At 40.0% G+C, this 12,303-nt stretch overlaps 1 protein-coding gene across 1 annotated transcript in view; it reads left to right on the forward strand.

Annotated features, from left to right (window-relative positions):
- The window catches only part of LOC142971593 (uncharacterized), a 122,219-nt gene that overhangs the window by 3,998 nt on the left and 105,918 nt on the right, over positions 1 to 12,303 (forward strand). The window contains exon 2 of the mRNA XM_076112173.1: positions 11,609 to 11,706. Within this exon, the coding sequence (XP_075968288.1) occupies positions 11,609 to 11,706 (98 nt within the window). The remainder of the gene's footprint in view (positions 1 to 11,608; positions 11,707 to 12,303) is intronic.

The following is a 12,303-nucleotide window of genomic DNA, read 5'->3' on the forward strand; positions in this document are numbered from 1 at the left end:
CCGCAGTTCTTCATTTGTTTTCACTCACAGCCTCATAGTTCAAAGTCATTTGCATTCAGGTATTCCTGTTCAATCTTTTCGCCGCAAAATGTGAAACAACAGAAATAGAGGAGAGAAAATTAGGGACATATTCAAAAAAGCATATGATTATACTGCCCTCAAAAATGAATAAAAAAAACAATAAACAGTAGAAGTACAGAATGTTTGCAATGCAAATTCTAACATTTGATTTTCACCTATTGTTTGAGGATTTCAAAATAAATACTGATATGTTTAAAGCTGTTATTATTTATATTTTCAGCAACTTGGACGTGAAAGCGGTCACTTGTAGTGAGTGATGAACCCACTGATGAGTATCAACCGACTCGCTTTTCTTTTTAGAGTCTTATTGTTTTGGTATTCAAGCAGCAACTGATTTCTTTCTTTCAAGCAGCTGTTTTTAGCAAAAAGAAACTAAAGAAACACTGTACACTACCTGCTCAACACCGACTGTCACACAGATTTACAGCTAACATTATGAAGCAGCTAAAAAGGCAATGTTTTGCGAATAAGTTCACCATATAAGCTTAAAACAGTGAAGTCAATGTTGTGCTCACAAGTTGTTCTTGCAAAGGGCTGCAAAACGTTGGTTTCCATATTCATTAAGTGCTAGTTGTAGCTGTGAAGAACACGGTTCTAACCCCCTGAAGAGAAGATTTCTGAATATACTCTTAGTCAAAGACGAATATAAGCCGATGTGACAAAATATGATTTGTAAATGTTGCCTCAAGCTGACAGAAGAGCATACACTTAAATGCATCTTTGGTTTGTGACTTATATTGATGCAGAAGGAGTACAAACTATGCCAGGATCCTTCAACAATCAGGTGTGCAATCTGTGACTGCACTGTAATAAGACACTTGTAAAATTGTTACATGTCCACTGCAAACCTTGCAAACGTACAGAAGCTATGAAAGCTCTGTGCCTACACTGCATAGATAAAGCATTTTTTAAAATACAAAGTCAAAGGCAACGGAACATAAGTGTTAAAGTATTTTAGGAGACAAATGCTCTTCAGTGTCGATGTCAAACACTTTGTAAGCCCAAACATCCACAGAGAAATCTTCTCGAAGAGGTTTTGCGTTGCTCTAACAATCACATCACACTACTTTCACCTACTTTCTGTTGGGTCTGTTGTAGCAGTTCACATTTATAATCTCCTTTAGTAAATGATTAATCTCAAAAGGGGATATTTGATTACCCATAACAATAACAATAACACACTCATATTTCAAATTAGATTTCATTGTAAAAAAAAAACATGTCCATTTGGATAATCAGGATGATTTTAGAACAACTCATTTTACAGAAGAATTGAGTTGCTTTGTGCCACATTTTGCCGCCAGCCCTTCAGGAACACAAATGGACATTTTAACAGAACTAATGGCCTGAAGTATGCTAATGTCTATTCTTTTGTCCAGTTCTATTTTTGTCAAGGATTTAGAGCAATTCTTGTAACGTGTGATGGCAATTGGTCGTCTGCCAGTTTGGTCCAGACTGAAATATCTCAACAACTTTTAAATGGATTGTCATATAAGTTTGGTACAGACATTCATGTTCCCCAGAGGATGACTCCCTCTGACTTTAGTTAGCCCCTACATCAGCAGGTCAAAAACGACCTGTCAATCACAAGGAAGCTTATCCTCCTTTACTGAGAATTGTATTTAAATGGGACCATCATTTCAGTATGTTAAACCATTAGCAGAATGGCTTTAGCGTAATTGTTCAGTTGGTCCAGTGTAAATATTTCGCTGAAGAATACATTTTTTGTAAAACTCATGGTTTAAGCCCAGAGGTTAGGGGTTTGCCATCCCCCTTGTCTCTTTCCTGACTGTATGATAGGGCTTGTAAAGATTACATCACCTCACTCCCTCAGAACCGACCCAACGAGCTCTCATGGGTGTGATGACTCAGTGGGTTGACTTCCAGCTAGTCTCACATTACCATGTGTCAACTCCCTGTCAGAAGCCACAGTGTGGGATCAATTAAGGGGGAGTTGGTGTCAGGCTGACAGGAGAAGATGCTGAAAAAGCAATAGTACTGGAGAGATGTTCAGTAAACTGTATACAAGTGAGACAGAGGAAGAGGGGTTTCCAAGAACAAGTAACGTCTGTGTGTGTGTTGAGTATGTATCCATTTCTTTTTCCTCTTGTGCTTGAGAATCCATCTGCCTTGCTCACAATTTTATACCTTTCTATTTTACAAACTTCAGGCTTTGTGGCACGAGTAAAAAAAATCATTATTAAAGTGAAATGATGGTCATTGAAGTGTTCAAAAGAGCAGCAGTAGAGCAAGCTGAGACAGAATCTGTATGCTATGATGGTGCTGTAAAAACATGACACAGAAACATGGTCGATTTTCTGTATGCGACACTGCATTTGACAAAGAGAAATAGCCGCCTCTTGATTTTGTGTGGGCTTTCAAACGGCTTTGCCCATTCTGTCTAGGTGACAGCAGACTGCCTGCCTCACCTCATGCTGTGCAGATATAATGGAGTGAGCTTTTCAAACAGCCCTTAATTGTATATCACTTCACTCTCATGAAGTCTGTTTTCATTTTGCTCGATTAATCAATCACTGACGTAATTCCTCTTTTGTGTGATATGTGGCTCCTATTGAGAAACAATTCTTGTCAAATTTCATTTTATTTCTTCCGGAAAAAACGTTAAAACCGTTAAAACATGTTTTAAATTTTTTTATCCTTACCAGTCAAGTTATAACCGGAGATGTTATGAAGGAGAAGCACCTTATAGGCAACTATCAGGGTCCCACCCGTAAGGCCCCATTCAATGGAATCTTTGTTTGTTTTTCATATCATCAATGTTCTGAGGAGAAAGGAGGTTGTTGAAGTCACACATCTGAAATCCACTGTTTTATCTATGTTGTGGGTCACAACATAGATTTTGTACTGACGAATCATAAAAAGACAATAAATGCTTAACATTACAGAGATGTTCTGCAAATGGTCTTCATGAGTAAAACACAGCATCTTCTGTTGTTGCTGCATCCTATAACTTGTCCATCATGTGGCTACCTGCAGAGAAACATATATTTCAGTAATGCACAACATTTCACATGTTTATTCCATTTTACTGTCGGAGAAAATAGGAGCAAAAACAAACAACGTTTAAGTGCATGACCAAGACTACGGATTTAAAACTATATTATGGAAAACAGTCCACTTGGAACTGCAGTGCTGCAAAGCTTTAACCCAACATAGAGTTTCTCCCCCGCCTCTCTGAGTGGTTTGTGGATTCTCTGCTCTTAAGTGCTACTCTCAAGCACTTGACAAACCTCATCTACTTGATGTGTCTCCAGAAGTATCTAAAAGGTGTATGCCTGAGTTGAGGTTGAGGTTTTTGTTGTCTAATGTAATATTAGGAAACTCCTGTCTCTTAACCCTTTGTTTTGAAAATCCATGGTGATCATGAGGGGGCAGTGACATGTTACATTACAATTTCGTGGCCAGGAACACGCGACTATTTAGTCTATCAAGCCAAAGGCATGATGCTTATGCCATGTCTTGATTCGCTGATATGCCTGCTGTTGTGGTTAAGAGGTTGAACCACATATACAGTACATGCGCACATGGCTGGTTTCTGAACCCACGTCTGCATAAAAGCACGACATGAAGCCCCAGCGTACATTCACAACAATCACCTCTTCCACACCCTCCAAACAGAGAAAAGTGCTTTGCACTTGCATAATATAAATGATGTGTATTTGACTGTTAAACCCACGCTTTCATCTGAAGAGACACATGCTTAACATTCAGCACATTTGACCCTTAAAGGGTTTGTGTTCAATGCTGCCAGATAAAATAAAAAAACACAATGGTGCACCTAACTGTGCATTATTTTCATATGTCCATGTGTGGTTATGTAATTGTACATAATCATCCCTCTTATTAAAATGAAAATAAATACGCAATTGAAATGCACAAAAGCTGCATATACTGTACATATATATACATACATACAAGTGTCTCTCCCCCACTCCCCCTGGCCACACGCATAACACTGTGTAGTCGGCAACTGTCATACAAATGAGCCCTCTACAGTCAGCAGGCTCATTCATTCATTTTCATACCTCAGAGCTCTCACACTGCATTCTCACCCTGTTAGGTGTGTTCAGCAAGCGCATGGAGGAAGTGCTTATAAGACCTGCATCAGCCTCAGTGATGAATGGAAGTCCTCTATTTGGACATTCTGCCATGTTGGTTCTCGGTGCTCATCAAACTAGTTTAGTGGGCAAACAGGTCATTTTTCCTTCCTGTGCCTGAGAAAAATCCTAAAACTGCTATAATTCATATTTTCATGTCAGATGACATATAATGAACCGACAGATAATTATCACCTGACACTGTAGTTCCACTCACCCCATTTCTTCACTCTCACAGCTTTCATCAGCGTTCATTCCAGCAACAATTATCTGCAAGAAAGCTCTGACAGAATCTACATTACCTGCCCAGCATCAAACGGAAAAAGTTTGCGATTAGCTTTTGAGCAAAGTAGAGAGCCACACATTTCCCTCAGGGGTTAGAGGACAGACAATATCGGACCTACAGTCGCCAGGTCACCAGAAACACAATGCCATCCTCGTCTCACAGATGGGTTGGCTAATATAAACCTAATGAGGTGATAATATGTCAGTCAAAACATTAAGAAAATATGTTAAAATACATATTAATCTACTATTTAGCCCACGTCACCATGCAGATCTCCCAGTAGCTGGTTTGGTGATGTGGTTATAAATACATGAATAAATGAATGGCTGTCAATGTCGAAATGTGGTTAAATGTTGTTAAAAGTGGTTAAAAGCTGCAACTTGACATCTAAATTGGGTACGACCGCTTTTTCTTACTTAATTTCAGTAACTATATCTCAAGTCATCAGGTTCCATGATAAAACATCTTCAAAAGACTGTTGAAGCACAACAACGTTTTGTTATTTTACACTTACAGGTTTGGACATTGTACATATTAACTGTGATAAATTTGCGAAGAAATAAGAAAATAGCCCTCGACCCTGAGGTAGACTATCTAAACTAGAAAATTGGTTCGAAAATACAGGCACGAGTGCATCTGATAAGAAATGAACAGTATCCTGCTGTGTTGTGTAACTGTTGTGTGTTTCAACTCGTTTCGCACATCCAGAAACCCCTGATCTCCTCTTCCACTCCTCCCCCAAACGTCTTCGCTCTCACCCACGTTCTGGTTTGCCTCTCTTTTTTTTGGGCTGCTCCCGACTAGATCAAAGGAATTTTAGAGCAACCTCAAAATATCTCCCTTCAGACCCTGCTGGGGGAAGCCTCGTATATATCTTTGGTTGTTTGATGGGCGCTCCGACTTTGTAACGTCTCTATAAACTGGAGTAGATGTATGTGACGGGAATACTCTACTTTTCTCTGCACCATGTCTGTCATCCTGATGTTTAGCCTGAGGGGACAGATGCTGTAACACCTGGGTGATGCAGAGGCACAATTTGTATGCGCACAGGCAACACTTATCACACACAAAGGCAGCTTAATACATGTATTGTAGTTTGATATTATACATGTAGTTCATTATATTACAATACATTTACTTGAACTTGAACATGCTATGTTCATAGAGTAAAGAAAGAGGACACAAGCTTAGCTCCATGCTCTTTACTTGGTCCCCAGTCGTGGTTAAGAGTGACATTTATATTATATCATATGCGTCTCATTTTTAATGCAATAATACACTTTATCCAGCTACTGGTTTTAACTGACCAAATTCATATTACATAATAATGACTACTATCCACTAACATGTAAGTGATATTGAAGCTGGTTTGCCATCAACTGAAGGAAGTTGACCTGACTGAAACAAAGACCCAGCATTAGCATCGGTGATTTTTGCTATAATTATTATAATTATACACTATTCATATTTGCCCTTGTAAACCTGCAACACTCTGACCATTAACAAATGTTCCACAACAGATTTTTTTTCTCCGTTAAATCTCAAAACTGTTGCTTGGTCTGTGCTCTAATAATCGTATGAATCACTGTGTGTGAAAATTGAATTGACATTAAAACAGGTACTGTTTGTGCCTTCTATTGAATTAAACTTGAATGAGATGCTGTAATTCCCATGTTTGTTGGGCTACTTGTGAACCTATAAAAAGAAACAACAACAACAACAACATTAAAACACAGAAAAATATATTCCAAGTAGAAAATTGAATTGCTTATTGAAAGCCGTTCCCTCTTGTACAACATTGTGTGGGTGTGGGCTGATTTAACACCTGCTCGAACATCACTTACTGCGGCTGTATAGCCAGAAGTGCACATGTGCTTCAACCAACAGAGGACATTTTATACACTGTGCGATTAAGGGTTGATTTGCCCTTCCGGATTTACATACAGTATTGTCATGGCAACACTGAAACATTCCCATTTGATTACCGGTCACATGTGAGCTGTTTGCTATTCATCTAGACTCATTTGTTGTGACATATACCGGTCTAAACTCGAGCTAAATGCTTTACCGTCAGTTCAATCTTGTCCATTTCTTCAGGTTTGTTTTCAATAATATTGCAGTTTTAAAATAGATAGAAATATTAAATACGTTTATTTTGAGATTAAATTGAGATTTTTTTTTAATAAAGATCTTCAATAAAGATGTGATCATTGACCAAGGATCAAAGAGTGAGCTGGACGCTATGCATTTATGGAAGGCCAGAGAATCTATAGTGAAATATTATTTAGATTTTATCTTGTGATTACACAGAAATGATTACATCAACAGAACAGCATTTTATTTTTGTGCTCACGGATCTGAGAAAGCATCTTCTCGTGATTATTAAATGTAAATGCACACCATGCCGATATGGTAATCATCTGCCATACACACTTAACCTTTTGGGAGGATTTAAAATGTGTGATATGTTATTTGAAATCTTGGTAGATTGTGCTTTAAATTATGAGTTAACTGTTTCTATGAAGCAAGGCTGAATATCGCTCATTCCTAAACTAACCAAAGATCTTCTATATCTTACTAACTGACAACCTATATAATCTTGCTTAAATCGCACTACAAATTACATGCTGCACTATGCTAAAAGACAAAAAAATTATGTTTAGGGAAAATTGTTAATGCAGTCAGGTTTTAGTAATGGTTTTGAACATTTTAGATTCCCCAAATTTTTGTAGTGATTGATCTTGTTTTTAGACTTTTACAAAGCTTTCGACACTGTTGAACTCTCCTATATTTTGGAGTCTTTACAATACTTTGGGTTTGATGTGAACTTCCCACATTAATGGTTGTGTATCCTCAGCATTGTCAGATAGCTTAACGTTAGCAATACATGTTAAAAACCGACAGCACTTCGAGCAGTTGAACACACCTGCTGTTAATTAAAAAATGAATGAAATGTCCATTGTCCCTCTGACTAGTTCACTGTAATTGACGTGTGTCTTTTCTTGATTAAGGGAAAGTATAGTACAGCTGTGTGCTTGTTGTACTCCAGAGCTAGGTTACAATATGGGGACCTCATTATTTTACAATAATTTACAAGCAACAACATTTAACTTGTGGAGTCTGCTCAGTGCATTACTCCCTGTATCACAACTCAACCGCATCTGCTGAGGTCCTGCAGTGTGCCATAGTGAAGGGACGATGCAGTGAATCAATCTGCAGAGCTACACAGATGCAGTGTTGGGATAAGAAATTCACATGCATTGTTTTGCACTGGTCAAGTACAGACATGGCTCTCAGAAAGCACATCAGCTAGACTGTAACCAACTAATGTTGGCTGTAGGTCCTCGCAATTATTGCTAATTAGTTCCAGCTAATATCATGGTACACTGAACAAAATGTTATTGACAATTACTATAATCCCACCAAATTCTAATGTCATATTTCCCTGTGTTGATCCGTGCTTGGAGATATAGCTGCTCAATGCACAATTTGCTGGCAGTGGTAGATGTTTACTGGTTGCTATTTATAGAACTAGGGGTCTAGACCAGCTCTGCAGCTGAACACTGTGTGGAGAGAGAGAGGATGGTGTGTGGCATGAGGTGGTATTAGTCTTTGGTGGGTGGGGATGTCTGTGTGGGGCTATCTGATTAAGCGCCAAGCTTGTGTGCAGTGCATAAAGGTTGTGTATGTGTGGAGGGGAGAGAACAACACAACGGAGAGAGAGAGAGAGAGAGAGAGAGAGAGGAAAGGGGAGGAGAGGAGGTGGATGGGAAGCGGAGTTGATGTAATGCAGCCTTTGGCAGCCATAACGCAGGTCCTTAGCTGCAGGTCAACAGTAGCAGCGCGGCTCACCTGCTTCTAAATGTAGGCTACATCTTCGCTACTTCAACGGCATTAATATCACATAGGTTGACTTTAAGATTGCTGACTGAATAAAACACAGCCTTTATTAGATACCTCCGAGAGAGAGAGAGAGAGAGAGAGAGAGAGAGAGAGAGAGAGAGAGAGAGAGAGAGGTGGAAGTATGTGTGAACCACAACACACACACACGTGCACACACAAGTACGCATACAACAAATACACAATGAAAGAGGGAGGAAATGGCTTTATGGCTTTGGCTTTGAAATATATATGAGGAGCTCTGAGATCCACCAGAGTAAATGTGTTCCTCATTCACTTCGTGGCTCTCTTGTATGTATATGTGGGGGGTGGATCTCCTGTATCCCAGCAACAGTGTTCCAGAGTTAGGCGGACTGGTGGCAAGACCTGGAGGATGAATGGGTGAATGTGTGTGTCTGACCTAAATGCGTGTGTTTCTCCAGTATGTGTGTTCATGTTCATTACATATGAATGATTTTTCGTAAGTACGAGTATGAGCGATTCATTTTTTTCTCGTTTTGTTGAATCATTTGCTGATGCATTTGGCTTGTTTGATAACAAAATATAAAGCTAATAAGTCAAAGATTGAGAAGTGTTTTTGAGTGTCGTTTTTAAATCGGCATTGCTACTATCACCTGCAGCTCTCTTTATTGCTAGGGAATAAGCACAGGGAATAAGATGAAATATTGCAAATATATATTAACTTACCCTTGTGTGTTCGTATGAGTCCGTGCGTCCGTGACTTAGTGCTGACGTGGTTTGTGACGACTGGCACTTCTCAAAACACCTAGTTTCATACTGCCATTGACTGCCTGCTCACTCCTCAGTCACCACTCTTAAACGGCGCCCCGGCTATTACGGGCTGCAAGTGATAACACAGCTGAGTGCACCCCCGCCCGACCCTTAGCTGCTATATATATATATATACACACGGCCAGAGACACAGGGGAGCGGAAACAGTTTGCACACTGTTATTGTTGTGGACAGCGTGTTTGGATAACAGCTAACGGAACTACCAGTACACACACGACTGACTACCTCGCAGCCTCTGCTCTGCGGCTCACTTTTATGTGTTTTTTTTCTAACAGCTAACAGCTCATGGAACTACCAGTACACACACTGCCACTCAGACGCTGCTAAGCAGGCAGGCAGCTTGGTGATTTTATCTTTGTGTTTTGGCACGATTGTGTGAAGTGGATCATACGACGACTTTGAGACCATTGCTTGTATAACTACTTTTCTTTTTGAGTATGAATGAAGTCCGTTTTACGAGTCTTTGCGGCCCTAATTGTATCCATTCAATCACACACTACAGCAGTGGTCGCAGCAGAACCACCCAGCGGAGATCTGCACTCTACGGAGTGCGACTCTCTAGTTATTTATGTGCTTAATCAAAAAGTCACTTTTTTTTATCTCTTCCATAAAGGTTACATGCAAGGCATTCATTGGCTTATATGTAGCAGTGGAACCCCGCTGTGCATGTATTAGCCGTGTGGCTGATATGTTTGAAGGTTAGGTACTCTTACAGTAATTGGTATACTACAGCTGTGCCCCCCCCCCCCCCCGCTAATTATAATGTGAATTTATAATGCCATGCACCATCCTAATGCACTCATAAATATGCAAAATGTCTAAATAATGATAATGATGAACATATAACCTGAACTTACACACAAAAGCTCTTGCTTACTGCTTATGAATGGGAAATATCTGCAAAGCGTGCACACAGACAGCACAAGCGCACGCACTTGTGCGGTGGTTGCAACTCTCTGTGTTGTTTTTCCTTTTCCTCCATTGAGCCTGATCACAGCTGAGTGACCATTTCATTCATGCACAGACTCTCATGTTATCTTTCCAAATTCCCCCTCTACAGTATTTAATGAGAGCACAAAACCCTTGTTACGGCAATTCAGGCAGCCAAACAAAGGTGTTTGTGATGGTGATGAGGTGGGGGAGTCTGGCAACAATAGATGTTATGTTATGAAAAGAAATAAGCAACTGATGACTTCATTGTGGGTTCGGAACGGTAGATTTATTATTGACCGATTTCTTCTAAGAATTTTCCAGATGAAAAATTTTGCCTTTTCCAATATTCGTTCACGATGGTTATTGGGATTCTCAATGCAGTATGCAGTCACAGGCTTTCATTGCCACTAATGTTGGCCAGATTTAATAACTCACCATGATAGGCCCTGCACTCCTACACAGGTGTTTTCAGTTGTGGCTGATCAGACTTCTGTTCAGGCTGAATCCTGGGGATTACATGAAGTCAACAGACAACAGGTGGTCATTCACTCTTCCTTTATATTGAGATTCCAGGCACTTATGGATCATCATTATTGTAGGATTGTTTGAGAAAATAGGATGGTGAACATACATGTAGACAGGATAAATGTGTGTTACTTCTGTGTTAATGACTGCCAAAGCAGGGCCGCTGTGACAGTCAGTGTTAGTCTTCAGTTCTTTAAAGACAATTAAACTATAATCTGATACATAGAACGTTTTATTGTTATCTGTAGCATTATTACAGTGCTTAAAACAGCAATTTCTCATACTGCTTTTTGCTGGTAAAACTAATATTCCTGTAACATTTTCACTCAACGCTGGTGAGCCATGTGTCTCCACATCACTTCAGAGCAGATAACTGTAGTTGAGGCACTGCTGGGAAAATTAACATGACTAATGGCAGACAGCGCATGCAATGCATTTCAGAGACAGCGTCGTTTTGCCGAGTCAGGCCTTGATATGCTGAGTCTTGTTTTCTCTCAATTCAATCCAGATGCAATATTAACAGAAGCTGTGGTTTCTTTACTAATTACACAGTGTGAAGTCTCTGTGGTTTATCCATAGAAGATTGTTGAAATTTGGATGCATCATTAATGTATGCAGTATGAAAAAGTGTTAAAAGGATGTGCACGTATGTTTGTTTAAGACAATATGTATGGATGCATTTGTTGTTCACAATTGTGTCTGATTGTCACAACAGCAATGTGAAAGGAACATTTTTTTTCATCATTTAAAGTCTTTTTTTCTGCCCGACAGCAAAGTGGTCAGTTCCAAAAAGTAGACGAAATGTTTGATGACAAAAAAAATGGACAGTTATCTTTTTGAAATGACAAAGCTTCAACTGGATTCACCACACAGCGGAATGTCATAGGGGCAGAAAAGCAATCATTTCATTACCTCAGAGCTTAAAATGTTTTTCTACTTTAATCAAAATATTGTTTTGTGTCTTCCCCTGCAGACTGTACGTCATGGCTTTCCTTACCAGCCCACTGCTTTGGCCTTTGACCCTGTGCAGAAGATCCTGGCCGTCGGCTCCAGAACAGGCGGCATACGGATGTATCCTTTAACCTTCATCAGCTCTCTTCCTCCCTTCCTCTTGTCTGGAGACACACGAGAAAACTCTACATACATTAATACATATTCACAGTAAATACATTACTTGGCCTTTCATACAGAACAGCGAGGCGCAATAATGGCACGGGCTCTGTGAAAGAGGCTAAAGTTTTATCTACTCCGACACAAACCTGTGGCGCTGCTATAGTGTGTCTTCCTCCGCCCCTCCCCCCTTCTCCTCTAATTGTCATCCCTCTTTCAGCCCTGTCATTTCTTGTTGCTCGGCTGTCATGTCACAAGCTCAGAAATGTCCATCCAACAGCCCGTCCCACGGGGTAACCCGGTCACTGGGATGGGAGAGGACGTGCGAGTGCAACCCAGGTAGGAGATTACACCCTCATAAATACCCAGGGTTCCCAGTATGCCTTTAGGGAAGCAAGCAATCATTGATGCTGCAGCAGCCACACTGCTAATCCTGCTGGGGTAATAGATGGACAGACGGAGTGATTTATCTGCTGAAAGAAACAGAGAAAACATGAGACAGGGACAGAGGAAGATGTGACATTGTTTGAATATTTGAAACGGAGGGAAAGAAATGGA

The sequence above is a fragment of the Anarhichas minor genome, unplaced genomic scaffold (genome assembly GCF_050575085.1).
Source record: "Anarhichas minor isolate MPS153535 unplaced genomic scaffold, ASM5057508v1 ptg000004l, whole genome shotgun sequence".
Classification (NCBI taxonomy): Eukaryota; Metazoa; Chordata; class Actinopteri; order Perciformes; family Anarhichadidae; genus Anarhichas; species Anarhichas minor.